Consider the following 21,996-nt stretch of genomic DNA (forward strand, 5'->3'; position numbering starts at 1 on the left):
AAGAGAGGTGTAGCCAGTAGAAGGAAGAAGGTGTTGATGCCCCTGGTAATTGGAGTATTGGAGGTAATTGGAGTATTGTGTTCAGTTTGGAGACCGTATCTGGCGAAGGACGTAAGAAGACTTGAAGCAGTCCAGAGGAGGGCAACGAAAATGATAGGAGGCTTGCGCCAGAAGACGTATGAGGAGAGACTGGAAGCCCTGAATATGAATACCCTAGAGGAAAGGAGAGACAAGGGAGATATGATTCAGACGTTCAAATACTTGAAGGGTATTAACGTAGAACATAATCTTTTCCAGAAAAAGGAAAATGGTAAAACCAGAGGACATAATTTGAGGATGAGGGGTGGTAGATTCAAAGGCAATGTTAGGAAATTCTACTTTACGGAGAGGGTGGTGGATGCCTGGAATGCGCTCCCAAGAGAGGTGGTGAAGAGTAAAACTGTGACTGAGTTCAAAGAAGCGTGGGATGAACACAGAGGATCTAGAATCAGAAAATAATATTAAAAATTGAACTAAGGCCAGTACTGGGCAGACTTGCACAGTCTGTGTCTGTATATGGCCATTTGGTGGAGGATGGGCTGGGGAGGGCTATTAACGTAGAACATAATCTTTTCCAGAGAAAGGAAAATGGTAAAATCAGAGGACATAATTTGAGGTTGAAGGGTGGTAGATTCAAAGGCAATGTTAGGAAATTCTACTTTACGGAGAGGGTGGTGGATGCCTGGAATGCGCTCCCGAGAGAGGTGGTGGAGGGTAAAACTATGGCTGAGTTCAAAGAAGCGTGGAATGAACACAGAGGATCTAGAATCAGAAAATAATATTAAAAATTGAACTAAGGCCAGTACTGGGCAGACTTGCACGGTCTGTGTCTGTATATGGCCATTTGGTGGAGGATGGGCTGGGGAGGGCTTCAATGGCTGGGAGGGTGTAGATGGGCTGGAGTAGGTTTTAACGGAGATTTCGGCAGTAGGAACCCAAGCACAGTACCGGGTACAGCTTTGGATTCTTGCCCAGAAATAGCTAAGAAGAAAAATTTAAAAATTTAAATTGAATCAGGTTGGGCAGACTGGATGGACCATTTGAGTCTTTATCTGCCGTCATCTACTATGTTACTATGTTATGTAGGCTCTAGTGTCACTGAATATAACATAATTATTCTTTAGTTGGCTAGTCTAGCACAGTACTTCTTCGGTTCAGCTCGAGGGGTATGCATCTCTAAATAAGAGTGTTTTTATGATAAATGTTTGAAAGTTTTGAGGTCGGTTATCATTTGAATTTGTTCTGGAAGCATGTTCCACCATTGAGGTCCTCTAATATAGAAAACCGAGTGTCTGTGTTCATCAAGGTGGATTTTTTTTAAATAGGTGGAATGTCAAGAAAGTTAGTGTTGAACAACTGTAGTGTCCATACAGGCTGGTGGATGTGTAGAGTTATTGCTAGGACAGGAAATGTCCTATTTGTCAGTGCCATGTAGATTAGTAAGAGGGTTTGTATAGCGGATTCAATTTTCAATCGGTAACCAGGCTTTGAGAACTGGTATTATATGTTCAAATTTTGGAGTTCTACTTATTACCCTTGCAACAGTGTTTTGGGCAGTTTGCAATGCCTTTAGATTTTTTAATTTTTTTTTTTGAACACCCATCAATAGGACCTTACAGTATTATGGTGCTTTGGACCACTAGTCTGAAGTTTTCTGTTGATAGAACACTCTTCAATAGCTTTACGACCCTCAGTTTGTAGATTTTCTTCAGGATATGTGAAATGTAGTTTTTCATATTAAATTCTATGTCTAAAACACTCCTAGAGATTTCAAGTTGTTTGCAAGTAGAACATCAATGTTGTCGATCTTGAAGATGGTAGGGAATGTAGGAGCTAAGCAGTAGGACTTTTGTTTTCTCCATATTGAGTTTTAACCTGTTTCCTAGGAGCCAATCTTTAACTATATCAAGAGTATTTAATGCCAGGCTATGTCTGGGCTTCAGCACTGAATATCTGGTTAGTACAGAGCCTACTAACATAAGGATGCTTAAGCTGCATAAAGATAGGACAATGTTTTTTGCAGTCTTATTTACATGGTTACCCTAGACAATTAAGTGCTGAATATCAACACTTAACTGTCTTTGAATGCATTCCCAAATGCATTCAAAGACTAACTCTGCCCCAGAACGCCACCAAAATAGCTGGCTTTCACTTAAGCACTAACTGCCCCTCCCGTGCTCTTTTCCAATACCTCTAGCTGTTCACCACCACAAGTAACAACTTCAAAGTGCTCCTCGTGACCCCCATGGCTCTTTCTCTGACATCACCTCCTATGCGTGGCACCTGGAAGTGACGTCAGCGAGAGAGCTAATGCGGTCATGAGGAACACGTTGAAATTGTTGCTCGCGATGGTGAACAACTAGAGGTATGGGGAAGGGGTGCGCGCGTGGCGAGGGGAAGAGGTGGAAGGGGCGGCAAGGCAGAGGGTTGCCAGCACCCCCACCAACATGGCTTGCCCTCCCCTTGCCTTGCCCTCCCCTTGCCTTGCCCTCCCCTTCCTATTCCACTACCTATACAAGCCATTTAACTAGTCAGCAGCCGTTTCTGTCCAATCAAATCATTTTGAATACTGACCAGACTTAATTCTCGAATTGCATTGTCAGTGAAGCTGAATCTGTGAAATTTCAAAAGTAGGTTAAAAAAATAGTCCCTTTCTGAACCATGCCTGGAACAAAGGCACAGCCATGGCTGAACATCAGACTACATAAAGAAAGCCAAATAATGTACAGAGATGTCAGAGAAGTAGGTGTTTGGGGGAAAAAGGCACAAATATATTATCAAAGCCAGAATTATGTTATTTTAGAGAAGATCCAGAATACTGCCGCTAGGCTGATCTTTGTAAAAAGTAAATTTGATCACATCTCTCCGCTCCTGCAAAAATCTATAATTTCCAGGGTTTATTTTAAATGTGCCTGCTTAACATTTAAGAACTTGCATGGCATCCTTCCTCCTTTAATTCCCCTGTCTTGGAATTCTGTAAGATCTGTCATTACCAGATCTACTCAAAAATTTAAATTGTCCTTTCCTACGCTGAAAGGCGTTACCTACATTGGCAAATTAGGGAAGTTTCTACTTTTCAAAATTACTGAGCTGTGGAATGATTTTCCCATTCATCTGCACGATCTGGGTTCTTTCCAACCATTTTGAAAACATCTGAAAACTTGGCTATTTTCAAAGTTGTAAATTCCGCTCCTCTCCATACTATTCCAAATCCATACTGTATCCGTTCTCCTTTCTAATTTTTTTGTAAACCGTGCCGAGCTCTACTGTTATAGAGAAGATGCGGTATATAAGCCTAAGGTTTAGTTTAGTTTAGTTTAAATATTGGGGAGCCCCACTGTGACTTTACCAGGAGTGTGGTTGGTTCATTGGTAGTTCTTAAAGAATATATGATGAACCACTGGCTATTTTTTAGAATGAAAGAATGCATCGCTATAATGCAAAAATGTATGAATCCCCAGCAAAGAAAAAATAAAAATGCTTACAGTATATAGGTTTCTCCTGCACTCATTTTCTATCAATTATTGTATTTCTATCCCTGCCTTCCCTAGTGGATCTGTTTTGTCCTGTAAGTCATGTCTATGGCATTGTTACAAATTATTTTAGCATTGTACATCGCCTTGAATATATGATTAGGCGATTAATCAAATTTGAAATAAACTTGAAACTTGTCTGTAATGGACAAGAATAGAGTTGTAGACCATTCAGTATTTCATAGTCTGTGATCTTCACAGGTAAGTGATCTGTCTTGAATTTCTGCTGGAATATCTTGGGCTATATTAAATTAACTTTTTGGAGTTGGTGAGTATGGGGAAGATTAATATTTTTCTCCAAAACACTATTTTATTCCTGCAAGCTGAATTTATTAGTTATTAATACAAACAGCAGCAACGGCCATGAATAAAAAATAATCCACGGTTTGCAAATTTGGAAAGGGTGGGTAGATATTTTGCCATTTGTGGTTTGTATGCTTGATGCAAACTAAGGGGCATTTTTACTAAACTACAGCAAAAAGTGGCCTTAGCATGCCAGTTACTCGGGTCTTTCCCGTGCGCTAAGGCCACTTTTCTTGTGGCTGGAAATTGGGAGGACTATACGGTATATAGAATCAGGTCCAAAGTGTTTGCTTTTTTGCTAGGGTTTGCAGAGCTTCTTCCAGGTGAGTTTGTACAGAGCTGGCTATGTTCACTGTAATCAGATCCTCTGTGTACCAATTGCCCCTTCCTTTCCAGCCTAACAATTTTTTGGGCTTGGTTGAACAATAGTTTTCTCTTTGGTGACTAGTCAGATGTGTATTCACGTATTAGCGGTGTATTTAGGACTTTATATTCATATTAAATACTTTGGGCCTGTTTTACAAAGGCACGGTAATGGCCCCGAAGCCCAAAGAGATTTAAAGGGCTTCGGGGCTGATGCCGCGCAGCAGCCGTTAGCGCAGTTTTGTAAAACAGGCTGTAAATATTTAGTCTTGCCATTTTTTTTTTGTGCATTTGAGTTTGGTCAATTAACATAGATTCTAGAAGCACTCTCATTTCAGGCATTGTTTCTGTTTCCTGTCCTAGGTACTGAAACTAGTTAGTGTGGTAAATATAATAATAATTTTATTTCTTATATACCACTATACCATAAGTTCAAAGCGGTTTACAACAAGATACATACAATGAGAGTAAGAGATGTTTACAACAAGAAGTAGGAGATGTTTACAACAAGAAGTAAGAGATATTTACAGCAAGATACCTACAGTGAGTGTATGAGATGTAAGAGGAACAGAAAAGTACTTTCAGCGATACAAAATTGCAAATGGAGGAGAGCCCTGATGGTTTGAATCTGTCTAAAATCAAGAGAATTGGGGATTGGACAAGAATTGGGATTAGAGACAGGCTTTCAGTGATTTTCTGAAGTCGGCGTAAGAAGTGGCCTCGAGAATGGGTTTTACAAGCCATGTGTTCAATTTGGCTGCCTGGAATGATAACATTCTGTCTAGGAACTTCTTGTAAAGACATGATTTCAGGGATGGGTAATTAAAGAGAGTTATTCTGCGAGAGTTCTTATTAGAGCTGTTGAGGATGAATTGAGAGTTGAGGTAAGTTGGTAGCATCCCAAAGATAGCTTTGTAGCTGATGTCCAGTAGACAGGTGCAGGTATTTCTCACAAAAGCTATGTCTGGAGGTCCCAATTGACAGATTTTGCTGTTCTAACACTCCATAATGTGATTATAGTCTAATCTATTTTAACTAAACACTGACAGCCAAAATGACCCTTCTCATGGTTATGAAATACTGAGAGATATAAACCTATTAAATGAACAGTGCTGGATGTGGACATGAGGCAACACAACTGAAGCTGTGTTTCAGAGAAAATTTAGACTTAGTCCTCCTTTTATCAAGCCGTGTTAGGGTTTTCTATTGCCAGCTGCTGCGGTTAACTAAACCAAACTAAGAGCTCCTTTTACAAAGGTTCACTAAGCATTTTAGCGCACGCACCGGATTAGTGCGCACTATAGCGCACTATAGCCAAAAATCTAGCGCCCACTATTCCGCATGTTAAGGCCCTAACACAGCTTTGTAAAAGGAAGCTCGACTTGGTTAACAATAATTAAGAAAAGGGAGTATTAAATAAACAAAAGAAGATTACAAAGAATTAGTAGTTATCAAAGTGTTTAGCAAATAGGAAAGTTTTTAAAGATTTGTGGAAAAATTGAAAAGAACTAGGACTTCTTATAGTTAAAGGGAGTTCATTCCATAATTGAGAAAATTTGAAAGCCAGAGAATTACTAAAATTCTTAACTCCTTTAATCCCTTTTCTGGAAGGGAGAGAAAGTTTGAATTGTTGAATGCCTCTTGCATAGGAAAATCTATAAATGTTCCATAGCAGAGGAACAAGAGGAATAAAAATACCATATAAAATTTTAAAAGTGATGCAGGCACATTTGAATTGAATCCTAAAATAAACTGGGAGCCAATGAAGGCTCAAAAGCAAAGGAGTCACATGGTCAAATTTGCTTTTTCCAAAAATCAGCTTTGCCGTGGTGTTCTGAATCAATTGTAATCTTTGGAGACAAGTCTTTGTGATGCCAAAATAAATAGTGTTACAATAAACTAACTGGGATAATATGATTGATTGAACCAGAACGGAAAAATGTCATTGGTGGAAAAGAGATCTAATCTTCCTCAGCATTCGTAGACTGAAAAAGCATTTCTTAACCAAATATTTTATTTGATACTTAAAGGTAAGCGAGGAGTCAAAAATGACTCCCAATAGCTTGGAGGAGAACTCGATCTGCAGAGAGGCCCCAGAATCCAGAGATACAATGGAGGGAAGGCAGTTCAATTTTGGGCCTAACCACAAAAGTTTAGTTTTGGCTGCATTTAGCTTCATCTGGCAGACATAGCCCAAGCTAAATTGGAGATATCCAAGTCAATCTTTATCAGTATAAAGATATCATCCGCATAGGTGAAAAGTGTTTCCCAGGCTGACAACTTATAAGTATTCAGTGTGGTCATATAAAGATTAAACAAGATTGGGGAAATCAGAGAGTCCTGGGGAACCCCACAGGAAGACCGCCAGGGATTAGAAATGTTACCCTCAATGTTAACAGAGTAGGAACCAGACAGCAGAAATTTAGAGAACCAATCAATAACAACCCGATTGAGACCAATGTCTGAAAGTAAATGAAGCAAAATGTTGTGGTTTACTACATTGAACACTGCAGATAAATTGAATTGAGGCAAGATAGCATATTTGTTTTGTAGTCATAATTGCTGAATTTTTGAGAGGAGAGATATCAATAGGGTTTCGGTGCTGAAATTAGAATTAAATCCATGTTGAAATGGATAAAGAAATGAGAATTTCTCTAGATAATTGGTAAGTTGATCAGCTACAATTGATTCTAACATTTTTGTCAACAAAGGTATTTTAGCGATTGGTCGATATTGAGAAGGAATAGTAGGGTCTAAATCTACTTTTTTAGGAGAGGAATAAGTGTTATTTGCTCCATGGATTGTGAAAAATAATCATTTTCCAGTGAATAATTCAATAAAGTAGTCAACCACATTATAGCTTGAGAAGGAATATTAAAGAAAAGATATGATGGAAAAAGGTCCAGAGAGTATTTACACTTTCCCATGTTTTCGCACAATTTGGAGACATGGAGGGGCATAATCGAAAGGAACGTCTAAGTCCGTTTTCGTCCAAGTTGCAAGTTGCCCAAAGTAAAAAACAGCTTAGGACACATTTTCGAAAAATATGTCCAAATTATTTTCCGTTTCGAAAATCGTCTAACTATACATCCTGCCGATCTGATCGTCCAAGCTGCTAAATCGTCCATCTTTATACCACATTTTCGTCCAACTTTTCATCCAAGGCAAAAACGCCTAGAAACAGACCTTTTGGATGTGGGAGGGGGTCTACAAAGTGATGGACTGGACAACCAGACATGGTACCTAAATAGTGGGGTACCTTACAGGGCACTGCTGTGAACTTCACAAAAAGGGTACCATGTCTTCATCTCACTACAGCTCCCTTATAGATAATGGTGAGCCCCCCAAACCACCTCTAAAATCTCCTAGACCTACCTATCTACCACCCCAATAGCCCTTATGGCTTCAGAAGCCACTTACAGGGCAGTACAAAAGGGTTTGGATTTTTTTTTAGGGGAGTGCACCTGATAACCAGCAATGCAGTGATTACATTGGCTTATGGGCATGGGTCCTCCTCTCTATAGGTCCCTAACCCACCCCCAAGATGAATGGGTAGGAATCACGGTGCATTCCGAACATGGGAGATTATTTTGGTAATTACTGGTGCCAAGGATTGATAGGCGCATTCTGTAAAGGATCTCCAATTATCCCAACTATCATCAATGAGCTAGGACAGGGGTGGGCAACTCCGGTCCTCGAGGGCCGGAATCCAGTCGGGTTTTCAGGATTTCCCCAATGACTATGCATGACATATATTTGCATGCACTGCTTTCAATGTATAGTCATTGGGGAAATCCTGAAAACCCGACTGGATTCTAGCCCTCAAGGACCGGAGTTGCCCACCCCTGCCCTAGGAGAACCAGGGAGGGAGGCTAGAACTTGAGACCAAAAAGATTCTGAATGAATTTTCTTTCTAAAAGTAATAGTTTTTTTCTGCAAAATTTGAGTCAGGATATGTGACATATAAATGGGGTGTGAAAATTCACCAAGGTAATGGTCAGTCCAGGGGACTTGCTGCCAACAAACAGCATCAATGGAAGTCTGTTGAATAGTATGGTCTAGAAAAGTAACAATATCTAACGCGTGACCTTTTTCACAGGTAGGAGAAATAAATGCTAATGAAAAACCCAATGACTGGAGAAGGGAAATAAAATCAGAGACATCCTTATTATTAATATCTTCAAGATGTAAATTTATGTCCCCTAACAATAGTAATCTATGAAATTTAATTAAAGCATTAGCAATCATATCAGAAATGTGAGTGGAATTAACCTTATTCTTGAATCAACAATTCTGTTAACTTATGAAGCCATAATTTGTGATATGATATTACATTTTAGGCCTTCTTTGGATAAATATAAAAGCCATCTTTTCTTGATTATGACGGGAAAAGCTATTCAAATGATTACATGAAACTGGAAGACAGACTTAATTACACATTTTGGTGGGCGAATGTTTGTACCACTTATAAGTATGAGAGAATGAATGCGGAGTTTTGGGGTTTAGTAATACATTTAATAGGGTGTGGTGCTCATTGACAGCATTTGTTGAATCGCATTAACTGTCATGTATCTCTCCTTGTATTAGATTTCCTTTATGTGTTTATGTTTAAAATAATTGTTTGGCATTGTCAAAGTTTGAAAATTAATAAAGATTAAAAAAAAAAAAAAAAGATTTCCTTACACATCCAGGGTGGGTGGGTGGGGGGAGGGAAATGTATTCTGATTACTAAAATTACTTAATTATAATATTGTAATTCCATAATATGTCTTCATTTATTAGTTATGGGGGGGAATGATTGTTTTATGCATTAATTGTGTATTTAAAGTGCCTTATTTGAAGTGTTTATGTTTAAATTAATTGTTTGGCATTGACAAAGTTTGAAAATTAATAAAGATTTATAAAGAAAAAAAGAAATGAGAGTGGAAGATCTATTCCAGGGAACTGGGGGTCGATATAAAAAAAAGATACCCAAAGGGTGGGAGGAAAACTCATCCTTAACAGATGCAAGCAAAAACTCTAACGGCCTCTTTTACAAAGCTGCGCTAGCAGCTGCCGCATGGCAACAGCCCCAAAGCTCTTTAAATCTCTATGGGCTTCGGGAATGTTAGCGCAGCGGAGCTGCTAGCGCAGCTTTGTAAAAAAGGCCGTAAATCTGGGCTGCTAGCCTTTTCAAGTAGTTGTACATTAAAAAATGATTTGTAAATTAAAGCAAGTCCACCACCCCTTTTTTTATTTCTAATATAAGTAAAGCCCGACACTCATAGGAATTCTATGAGTGTCAGAGCTTTTACCGTAGTGGCCAGCGATAGAAAACCCTAACGTGGCTTGATAAAAGGGGGTTTCTAATAAATTGTCTCACAAACATAATAAATTATGCAATTTATATTGTTTTTCATACATTCAGAATTGTGTAATTCGACCAAGAGCTAAAGCTCCTATAGTCGAACCCACCACCCAATCACTGTGTATGAGAAGGTGAAAAACTGTGAATTCAAGTGCTATTCAAAAGTTAAAATCTAAATACTCAATGGCAAAATAAGTGATTTCACTTAACTTTATGTGTTTTTCAGCAGGTCCTGACATGGCCCATCTTTCAAGGAACCCAAAGCAAAGTTTGAACAACTAAAATGCCAGAGTTAGTGATCGTGAAATTGGGTCACATAAAAGTGTTTCATTCTGTTGGAAAAAAAGACACAAAGGTCATACATTCAATTTCAAACAAATACAAAAATGGATACAAAAAAGTTTTTCAATGCTGAATAAGTTTTGAGGCAATACAGAAGAAAGGTACCTGTCATATTCTGATCATTTAGGTTAAAAATTTCTTTCTTTCATGTAATGGCTAAGAACGCCGACTTAGATTTAAAAGTGAGTATGATGACATCAACCCACCAAGGCGGGAGGACGTACGCATTAGCTGGACCCGTATTTAGATTTTAACTTTTGAATAGCACTAGAATTCACAGTTTTTTACCTTCTCATAAACAGTGATTGGGTGGTGGGTTCGACTATAGGAGCTTTAGCTCTTGGTCGAAGTACACAATTCTGAGTGTATGAAAAACAATATAAATTGCATAATTTATTATGTTTGTGAGACAATTTATTAGAAACCACCATTTTTAGGAGTCTTGTAACATACTATCGTATCAAACCAGTTTGACTTCCTAATTTATTAATACATCAAATAAGCTTCCCTACTTTTTTCATTTTGATAAAAGGGGGGGCCTTAATTACTTGTTTTTCCAAATCCAAGCTCAAAGTGGGATAGGCACATGGGATGTCTCAGAGAGATCCCAAGATTATGGTTACTGTGGATGGGCAGACTAGATGGGACATTTGGCCTTTATCTACTGTCATGTTTCTATGTTCCAGTTAGGGCTACCAGATGTCTGGATTTCCCCAAACATGTCCTCCTTTTAAGGACATGTCCAGGGGTCTGGACGGCTGTTCAAAACCCATGCCATCCCCACCCCCATATGAGAAAATTGACAGAAGGGAGCCCCCCTGAACCATCCCTTACCCTCACCCTTTCCTCCCCCTCCCCCCCAAAAAAGGCAGGAGGGATGCTCTTATCTCTCGAGGTAGGGAGATTCCTGGTGCCGTGTTCGTCGATACTTATGATAAGAGATTTAAATTCTTTTCAACTATTTCGTAGAATCCTGAAAACATTATTATTTTCTAAATATTTAACGAACCACTCCTCTTAATCTTTTTAACATCATCTCTATGATTTCTGGTTTATATTCCTTTTCATTTTCTTTACTTTAATCAATCATTATTATTATCAAATATGACTGTTAACCGATTTGAGCTCCTTATTCTTGGAGATGACACAGTCTATAAACTTAAGTTTTGGTTTAGTTTAGTCGGGGAGGGCCGTCATTGGCGGTCTGCCTCCATGTGTAACACATGCAAAATATCTGTGCCAAATGGAACCCTCCCCCCCAGGCAGATCTGTCGGCAACTGGTCTAGACGTCATTTTTTTCCAATTGCTAAAAACTGTTTTTCGCATAGCCAAGTGATGTTAGTGCATCAATTGCTTGGCTACTTTGCATGTGGTTTTAGCTAATTTGCATGGCCGGATCAGAAAATGAGCGATCGAGGGGAAAAACACGTGGTGAGCCATTTTGTGAATCGAGTCAGTAAAAGCGATTGTCGCTAAAGCTATGAAAACAGGTGTAGCGACGGTCGCTGATTTTAGTGCATCTAGCAGTATATATTTTCCTGTCCCTAGAGGGCTTACAATCTAGGGGGCCCTTTTACTAAAAGGTGTAAAGCTGTAACATGCGCTTAGCACGGGAAAAACAAGTCACCACAAAATGCATTAAAGTGTTTTGTGGTATTTGCCTGTTTGCATGTGCTAAGTCAAGCATTAGCTATTTTTGTCCACATTTTTATTCAAGGAGCTGTGCCATGGGAGGAGAATGGGCGTGGAAGTGTTAACTAGCTAATGCCAGATTCTCTAAACGGTGCTAATGTCGGTGGCTACCTTACAAGCAGCTGTTGATCACGTGTCAATCACACGACGGTGCTGTTTAATAATAATAATAATTTTATTTCTTATATACCGCCAAAGCCATAGTAGTTTGAGGCGGTTTACAACGAAGAAGGGCTGGACAATCAGCGAAAATGGTACAATGTTACAATCAGAGAAAAATAGGTGGCAGAGAAAAAAATGGTACAAACAGAGAGAAAAAAATGGAACAATCAGCGAACAGTGGTGCAATCGGCGAAGGATGGTACAGTCAGCAAAGATGGGTATGGTACAGGGAAGAAGGTCAAGACAATCTGCGTAAAGGACATGGTGAGATAGAAGGGGCCAGGGTGGGCATAGGGGTTTTAAGGTATGAATCGGGTGAAAAGATTAGTTTTTAGTAGTTTCCTGAAGTTTAAGTAGGATGAAGTGCGTGAGATGATGTGGGCCAGCCAGTTATTGTGCTGAACTGCTTGGAAGGCAAGAGTTCTATTTAGATATAACATAGTAACATAGTAGATGACGGCAGATAAAGACCCGAATGGTCCATCCAGTCTGCCCAACCTGATTCAATTTAAATTTTTTTTATTTTTTTCTTCTTAGCTATTTCTGGGCGAGAATCCAAAGCTTTACCCGGTACTGTGCTTGGGTTCCAACTGCCGAAATCTCTGTTAAGACTTACTCCAGCCCATCTACACCCTCCCAGCCATTGAAGCCCTCCCCAGCCCATCCTCCTCCAAACGGCCATGCACAGACACAGACCGTACAAGTCTGCCCAGTAACTGGCCTAATTCAATCTTTAATATTATTTTCTGATTCTAAATCTTCTGTGTTCATCCCACGCTTCTTTGAACTCAGTCACAGTTTTACTCTCCACCACCTCTCTCGGGAGCGCATTCCAGGCATCCACCACCCTCTCCGTAAAGTAGAATTTCCTAACATTGCCCCTGAATCTACCACCCCTCAACCTCAAATTATGTCCTCTGGTTTTACCATTTTCCTTTCTCTGGAAAAGATTTTGTTCTACGTTAATACCCTTTAAGTATTTGAACGTCTGAATCATATCTCCCCTGTCTCTCCTTTCCTCTAGGGTATACATATTCAGGGCTTCCAGTCTCTCCTCATCTTTTGAAACGGCAGGTCTTTAGGGTAGGGTAGCTAAACAGGTGGGTTCTGCGTGTGAGTTTGGATGGGCGGTCTAGGATTAAAATGGGTTTAGAGAATTGCGCCTCCAGGAAAGATAGGTGCCTTAAATGTAGGCCAGGGTTTCAAGGCCTACATTTCCAGTACCTATCTTTGAAGTGAATCGTGCTTATGTAGGTGCTTTATGGCGCCTAATGCTGCTTCCGGTGTTAGCTATGCCCATAGTAGTGTAAGGTGCTGGTAGGCACTTCCAGAGGCGCAAAACCGGTGACTTTTGTTTAGGCACCGGTAGGCGTTTCAAATTTACAGTCAATTGGAATTTCAGAGTTTCCGTGTTAACTTAGGCGTCGGTAGGGCGCTGTTTATAGAATTTCCCCTCTAGTGCATTCACATTAACACATGCTAATTGCCTAACGCAGAGTTGATGCAGGAGTACTAACCGTCCCCTAAATAGGGCTGTTAATTTTTTTTACATGTACAGTGCACTGTAACCTGCAGTTAAAAAATGGGATTTACATTAGCACCGATAATGCTATTTACATTGGACTGTGTTCCCCTGTCGGCACCGAAGGGATTTCGTAGCTTCCTGTCGAGAGCGGTGCTCCTGGGGAAGAAGGCGATTTTGCTCTGCTGGATCATTACAGACTCTCCGACACTCTCTCATTGGCGTACGCTCATGATTCACCAATCTTCAATGGAGAGGCTCTGTTTCCCTTCCTTGGACACTGCTCAGGGACGATCATTTTGTCATTGCTGGTCACCCTTTCTGGACACTTTAATGCCTAGAGCACGTAGCCACTTACTGAATATTTGAGTTAATCAGATGGGACTGCACTGGATAGGATTTTGTGTTCTGCTGTAGTAGGACTTGGGGTTTGGGGTTAGGGGTTGGGGAGGGGGGGAAGGGGGACAGAACTGGTATATGGTGAAGTGGGGATGGAACTTGGTATGCATTATACATTGTTGTACACCATTTGCATTTCTCTGAGTTTGTATTTCTTATCAAGAGCAATAAAACATATTTGGGGGGAAATACTCTAAAAAAAATAAAATAAAAAATCCTGCATTAGAACATGTTAAGCCCAGATTTAAGTTCACTTTATTAAATGATCCCCTAAGGTTGTACCTGAGGCAGTGGAGGGTTAAGAGACTTCCCCGAGATCACAAGGAGCAGCAACAGGACTGGGCTTCCCTTGTTGTCTGGTTGGTGCTATAACCACAAGGTTACTCCTCCACGTATCTCAACATTACATTGTATCAGATTTAATCTACAAAATATGCAGTGAGCTACCATCTGCATAAGAGAGAACCTACTGAAATAGTAATTTTCAAGAAATGACTCGTGTCTGAACAGTGCCTGCAGAAAATTGAATCAGCAGTTTTTATTCAAATAAAGCCCTTTGGGACCTGGGGGGGCTGGGACTGGCGGAATGAGGGGAAATCCCAGTTAACCTATTGGGCTGTCCTACCCAAGCATTACATCGGAGGTGGTTCAGCTTATGATTTCTGCCACTGTTAACAGGCTAAGTGTTCAGGGGAACATTCTTCATACAGAACTTGCAAAGACAGACTCCTCATTTTCTCCACACAGACCGAGTATTATTAAAAATGTCTGGGCAGTGCTCTGAAAATGAGTATTTTGACATGTTATTACAAATTTGTCAGCCTTGTCATGTGAGGTGTCTCAGGTCCCCACCTCGTCAATGTCACAACTACTGCAATAATAGTAAGTACAGCTCTCCTTTCTTATCGCTTTTTTTTTTTTTTTTTAATGACATGTAGGTTTTTACTTTACTTTTTTATATTAAGTATCAAAAAATAAAACCTTCCATAGAAGACAATATTTGTATTCCACCAGACCATAATTAATAAAAGTAATTTAATAAGCTATAATTAGATCAAGCATGGCGTGCTATACATACAACCAACTGATTAATTTGATCATATAACACACCGAGTATAGAAAATAGGAAAATTATTTAAAAAATAATATTTATTCTATTTCACCCCCATACTTTCCCATCATGCTACTTCGTTGATTTGATCATTCTAACATAAGTAAACTAATATATCTAAATATATGTTCTTTATTTGTATAACAATTTTTCAGTAGAGCCAGATCTTAGATTTTTTTCAGTACTTATAGTTTATCTAATAAACTGTACTTTTTAAATTATTATCTTATGAGATGTAAAATGTAATACTTTCTTTATAGAACTGGTATCCATTTACCATCTTGATGTCATGCAAATTCAGACTCAAAGCTGTTAAGAAAATAGCAGTCCAAGATAGAATTCTAAAATGCTAGATCTCATGTTACTGTCAGTGGAAGCAATAGCGTAAATAAAGCAGTGGTTTTGCTGTGTTCATGTAGATGAGGGTTTTAAGGGCTTGCCCTCTATTGGTAGCATGGACTGCTGCTAATACCATTTGGGATTTTGCCAGGTATATGTGACTTGGATTGGCCTCCATGAAGACGGGATACTGGGCCTAGATGGATCATTGGTCTGACCCAGTAGGGCTATTCTTATGTGAGCCAAGTATAGGACAATCAAGCCATTGTGACATCACTGATAAGGTTGCCTCTTAGGGATTGGTGGAATGAGGCTTTATGATATCACAATCTATGCTCTGGAATGTTGCTACTATTTGGGTTTTTGCCAGGTACTTGTGATTTGGATTGGCCTCCGTGAAGATGGGATATTGGGCTAGATGGATCATTGGTCTGACCCAGTAAGGCTATTCTTCTGTTCTTATGAGATACAAAGAAATAAAATGCATCAAACCTCTATGGATTGTATGGGTTTCTTTATAACATTAAATAAATAAAAATAATTGAACTTAAAAAAAATCTACGGGCGATATTGTTTTTTGGACTAAAAGTAATATCATGTAGTTGTAAAGAGGAATTGCTAAATATGTACATACGTTAAACAAATTTTCAAAGTTTGATTCTCTTGATGCTAATTTTTAATGTATTTGTATGTTATATCAAGAGTTTCTTGTACTCTGCGTAGAATATATGATACAAAATCAAAAAGGGGGTATATTATGAAAAATAACTAATTGAGGAAATAAAAGAAGTGACCTTATTACAATACCTCCCCCCCTATACTAAACATGCAAAAAAACCAATGCCTTATAGCCAAGATTAAAGTAATGGTTTTAAATCTTCTTAAGAGCTCATTAAACAGTTGTTCATGGGGCAAACCATTAGGTACACAAAAATTATACCAATAGTATGGTTGTGAGTTCCAATCACAGCACATAAATTTTCATGCACATTTTCTCATTGTTTTTACTCATAAATTATGAAAACTGGATATTCCAGACACTTATCTCGTGGCAGTGCAGATCTTAATCCCGGCTTCAACACAAGATGTATTTCGCAATAGCTGCCTCAGGAACCCAGATGAGAAAATGCTTTCCAAATTGCCTGAGAAAACTCAAAACCATCAAACCAAGCTTACCACAAAAACAATTACTGCTCATATCTTAAAGTGAATGATAGCAGATTATGAATGGTTTTAACTAACTACGAGAAAGCTTCCATTCTGTGACATTATGGGACCCTTTTACAAAGCTGTGGTTGCAATGCTGCTGCCGTAAATGCACTGAAGTCCATTCCGTTTCTATGGGCTTCGGTGCATTTACCGTGGCAGCATCACTAGCGTGGCATGGTAAAAGGGGCCCTATATCTGCCATCATATATTCACATTATACAATGTATGAGAAAACAATATGTTTAAACAATTAATGGGTTTATCAAAAGCATTAAGGACTAGATTCCGATAATGACACCATAAATGGCTGGTGCCTTAAAAAAAAAAACGGTGCTGCTCGCATGTCATTCATCTTATGGTGTCGTCTGCAGAAACATGACTTCCGTCAAAGGTAAACCAAAGAAGGAGTGGGAAAGGGACTGAACACATTAACCCAAGGAACAAATACAATTTTATAAACAAAAATAAACATCAAATCAAATCATATATGTAAAACCAAGCCTTACAAAAAGTCTAAGTCTTGTGGATTTAATGGACTTTTTATTTATTCCTTGGATTGATGTGTTCAGTCCCTTTCCCACTCCTTCTTTGGTTTGCCTTGTCTGTTTGTGTGTGTATGTGTGTGTGTGTGTGGGGGGGGGGGGGAGGAGTTTCCTTTTGGACTGTTTTATTGTTCCGTCAAAGGTAGGTATCGTAAATGTAGGCGAAGGTTTTAAGGGCCTACATTTCTGGTGCGTACCTTTGACGGAGGATCGCGCCTAGCAGTGTCCAACGTCAACTCTGGCCATAACACGCCTACGTTGACATTAGGCATGGCTAGATGCGCACCTCTAAATGTGATTCTGGTGCCTACTTTTTTAAAATGAGAATTTAAATGGTTTTTAAACAGCGCAGCTAACACTGCGCTGATTAAACCAATTACAGCAATTTAGACAGCAGTAAGGCACCTACCGCCGCCTAATTTACAACACTGTTTTGAGAATATGGGCCTAAATGCTTTGAAGCACTTGATTTGTAAGTTCTTTTTTGGTGAAAAAATAAGATTTAAAGAACCTAATACAATACAAATTCAAATTAAGTTCTATGTCTTAATTTTATTTCAAAAGATGTCGTGAATCCAGAGAAGGTCACAGCAAAGGATACAGATGGGGTTCTGTGGATCTGCCTGGGCACGGTATTATTTTTAACAGTGACAGTCTTCATACTAACAGTTTTACTGAAAAAGCTACATCCAATGATGTCAAAGGATGAGTTCTGGCAAACAGGTAAAGTGGAAATTGGCATCTTGTCTAACATTTGGCATGAACTGTTATCGGGCCCATCGTCTCTAGTCTGTACCTTATCTCTAAGGCATTGCATTATTCATGCCTTAAATAAAAAAATGTTCCTCATAACTGACAGAAGGAACTTCTTATTTTTTTTTACTTGTAACATCAGTTTGAGCATTACGGCTTCCAGTTGAAGGTATTTTCCTTAAATATTTGCATTTTTAAAGGGAAAATGAAGGGAAAAATTTTGAATTTTGTTCATATTTTTTTTTTTTTTAACATTTGCAACTCAAGGCAAGTTACATACATTCAGGTACAGCAGGTATTTTCCTATCCACGCAGGGCTAGAGTTGTCCAGGAAAACCTAAAATTGGAAAATCTGTGAATGGAAGTTTCCCCCATGAATTTGATTGTGCTTAATCAGAAAATAATTATTTTAAAAAAATTTTTAAAGCCCATTCTGGGGTCTCTCAAAGCCACAGATTACATAAAGCTCTGCTTTTCTTAAAATTTGTTATTATTTTTGCTTAATGGAGGCATTTGAGAAAGAGACTATAGATAAGGACTTAGAAGATCAATAAGAGGAAAGTGAAAGAGAGACATTAGGACCAACTTAACTAGAAAAAAATTGTCCAGACAACAAAGGTAGAAAAACACATTTAATTTTGAGTACTTTAGTGATTGGAATGTATCAGGTATGGGGATATGCACTGAATTTTGCAATGATTAGGTAGTGTTGGACTACATGCAATGGCTGGCTTCTTAGTGTTACGACTAGCCCAACTAACACAAACCTATTTGAGAAAAACAATAATATTGAGAGTGTGGTTTGATATTCTTAGTGTTACGCCCAAAGTGGAATACAAAAATAGAAATATACAATCATTTCTTAAAGGAAGACAATTTCTTCTCAATTAGTTGCCTTATGATTTTAATACTGAATCACATTTCTATTCGAGGAGAAAGGACATCGGACAGGTTTTTTTTTACTGCATACAAGTCCGTTGAAACAGATGTTGAACTTAATAAAACCATATTTTAATCATTGGTCCTCCTCCTCTTCCTAAACTCTTCTAGTGTGCAAAAATTAGCAATCCTTAAACATTCTTAAATATTCTATTAAATATATTCAGTGTATCTAGGCCACTTATCTTATTGTGGTTTCAGCTTTTAAACAAGGTAAGGGAAGGGGCTTGATGGCTTTTGAGATTTTCTCATGGCGCACTTTGATTCCGGTATTAAGATTCATTTTGGACTTGTTCATAATCCATGAGTTTTTCAATAGAACCCATTGGGACCCCTGAGAAAGACAGTATTGTCAAAAGATGGACCATGTTAGGTCCTTATTTCTCAGAGGACTGGGTCCTTGTTGCTTTTATGTGGATTACGAAGTTGATTTTTAATAAAGTCCTCATCTTGAACATCACCTTCCACAGAGTCTTTTGTTTCTCTTACATATTTGCATACTCCATATTCCAAAAATCTGGCCTTGGAACTTTTGTACATTGGGACCAATCAATCTTGGACACACAGTTAAGCTAAGCTTTGGCAAAGGGCTCCTTAGGTTGTAAGTCCTCTGGGGATATAAATATATACAATGGAAGATTAGCCTAATGGTTAGAGCAGCTGCCTCAGCCCTGAGGGTGTGAGCTCAATTCCCTATGCATAGGGTACCCAGACGTCTGGATTTTCCTGGACATGTCCTCCTTTTGAGGACATGTCCAGGGGTCCGGATGGCTTTTCAAAACCCAGCACTTTATTTATTTATTTAGATTTCTATCCCGTTCTCCCAGAAGCTCAGAATGAGTTACAAGTAGACATTCACAATCATTTGGAAACAGACTAGTCATGACAATAGGACTTCCTCCCTGACCGACGCAATGCGCGGACAAGAGCGGGCAGCAGGGAGCGGTGGACAAGAGCAGGCAGCGGGGGGGGGGGAGGGACTAGGGAGGGACTGGGGGGCGGGATTAGGGTAGGGATGGGTGGAACTGGGCGGGCCTGGGGGGATGGGCTAGGGGTCCAAATTTTCTGACTGGAAAATCTGGCAACCCTACAGATCCTTGTGACTCTGGGCAAGTCACTTAACACTTCATTACCCCAGGTACAAAATAAGTACCTGTCTAAAATATGCCAGTGGTTCCCAACCCTGTCCTGGAGGAACACCAGGCCAATTGGGTTTTCAGGCTAGCCCTAATGAATATGCATGAAGCAAATTTGCATGCCTATCACTTCCATCATATGCAAATCTCTCTCATGCATATTCATTAGGGCTAGCCTGAAAACCCGATTGGCCTGGTGTTCCTCCAGGACAGGGTTGGGAATCACTGAAATATGCAAACCACTTTGATTGTAATCACACACAGAAAAAGTGGTATATCAAGTCCCATCCCTTTTACTTTTAGTTTCATCTGAAACCCCCCCCCCTTAAAAAAAAAGGATAAGTTAAACCCCAAATCTCTTCCCTTTCCCTTAGGGCCATTCATTTTTCTACTTAGCAACCTCTCTTTGGAATTCTTTGCCTAAACAATTATGTATAGAAATGTAATTTTCAAGATTCAAATTAGGCCTCAAGACCCACCTGTTTTCAATTGCCTTTAACACGATACATTAGCCATCTACTACCTAGTTACAGCTTCTTTACTTCCTTACTTTTTTCTTTTCTTTTCTGTCTTTGTCTGCCTTCCTAGTTTTTAAATGTCCTTTTTCATTTTCTTATTTTAGATTGTTGTAAACCACTTGCCAGTGCTTGTGAAAGGAGGTATATTAAGAATAATAAACCATAACCATCGAGTAGAATGGGGCTGGGGAGTCAAAGGCAGAGGGAGAAAAATAAGGCAATAAAAATCAGTTTCATGTTTTGCAGAAACTGGGCTGAATCCAGACATTTGTAAGGCCGATACTAAAAACACCATGGATAAAGATACGGAGGGTCATGAGCTCCCAGCAACAGAGCCTGTAGGGAAAACAGCAGTGATATGTGAAGCAGATATGGAAGAAAACAGCCATGAAGTCTGCAGCTTGCAGAAACTCCAACACCGCCCTGACACTCAGTTTCCTTTACCAGCCACAGAGGAAGGAGCAACCGTACTGGTGACCACAAAAACATCTGACTATTGCAACCACAGACCAGGTGTCCTGGGTGATACTTTCGTGGAGATATGGAAGTCATTCTGCAGCACTTCATAAAGCAGCCCACCTGTTACAGATGAGTGAACGGAGCTCCTTACTAACAGTTCGAATCAGGAACAGATTCTGACAGCTCATAAAGTGATTAGCCTTTATTTTAATTTTCTTTTATTAGGACTTACCACCTCCAGATACTCTTTCATTATTAGAGAAAGTCAAAGTAGTTTTTTATTTGTGACTAGTTCTGTGAATTCCAGAAAGCATCTGAAATTATCTACGTCACCATTTGTGACTACATCACTGTTTGTTTGTTTTTGCATTGATATTTTACACCAGATGATGTACAAATTACCCCAACTTTACAGCAAAACACAGCATAGAATGACATAAAGATTTAAACATGTATGCATGATATAAATATTTAAATACCTCCAAGACAATACACAAGGATCAAGTCTTTTAGTGTCAATGGAACGGAGGTTCTAGAATGATGGTTCCCAAATCTTCTTGGGGGATCCCCAGTCAGTTAGATTTTCATTATATACTACTACTACTACTACTATTATTTCTATAGAGCTGAAAGGCGTACACAGCACTGTACATTTTAACATACAGTCCCTGCTCAGAAGAGCTTACAATCTAATTTAGACAGGACATTTCAGGGTTGGGGAGATTATAGTGGGTATAGTTATCTGATAGCAGGAGGGTTGGGGAGATTATAGTGAGTATAGTGATCTGACAGCAGTGAGTGGGATTTAAGAGTTGAGAGCAGTTTCAAAAAAGTGGGCCTTTACCTTGGATTTGAACACTGCCAGGGACGGAGCACAATGTATTGATTCAGGAAGCCTGTTCCAGGCATACGGCGCCACAAGAAAGAAGGGACAGAGTCTGGAATTGGCAGTGGGAGAGAAGGGTACAGATAAGAAGGGCTTGCCGATGAGCAGAGATCATGGGGGGGGGGGAGCATGGGGGAGATAAGCGAGGAGAGATATCGGAGAGCTTCAGAGCGAATGCACTTGTAAGTCAGCAAGAAGAATTTAAACTGTATTTGGAAATGGATGGGGAGCCAATGAAGCAACTTGAGGAGAGGGGTAATGTGAGAATAGCGTCTCGAATAGAATATGAGTCGCGCAGCAGCATTTTGAACAGATTGAAGAGGCGAGAGACAGGTGCATAGGAGGCCCGAGAGAAGTACGTTGCAGTAGTCTAAGCATGAGGTGACAAGGGTTTTGGTAGT

At 39.4% G+C, this 21,996-nt stretch overlaps 1 protein-coding gene across 1 annotated transcript; it reads left to right on the top strand.

Moving 5' to 3' along the window:
- The first annotated feature begins 11,978 nt into the window (after positions 1-11,978).
- TNFRSF17 (TNF receptor superfamily member 17) lies at positions 11,979-21,349 on the top strand. The gene is made up of 4 exons (XM_033963884.1): positions 11,979-12,000; positions 14,451-14,585; positions 17,469-17,627; positions 20,497-21,349. Exons 1-4 carry the CDS (start codon positions 11,979-11,981, stop codon positions 20,817-20,819), a joined length of 639 nt encoding a protein of 212 aa, XP_033819775.1. The 3' UTR covers positions 20,820-21,349.
- The last annotated feature ends 647 nt before the right edge of the window (positions 21,350-21,996 follow it).

Source organism: Geotrypetes seraphini, chromosome 11, assembly GCF_902459505.1.
Source record: "Geotrypetes seraphini chromosome 11, aGeoSer1.1, whole genome shotgun sequence".
Taxonomy (NCBI): domain Eukaryota; kingdom Metazoa; phylum Chordata; class Amphibia; order Gymnophiona; family Dermophiidae; genus Geotrypetes; species Geotrypetes seraphini.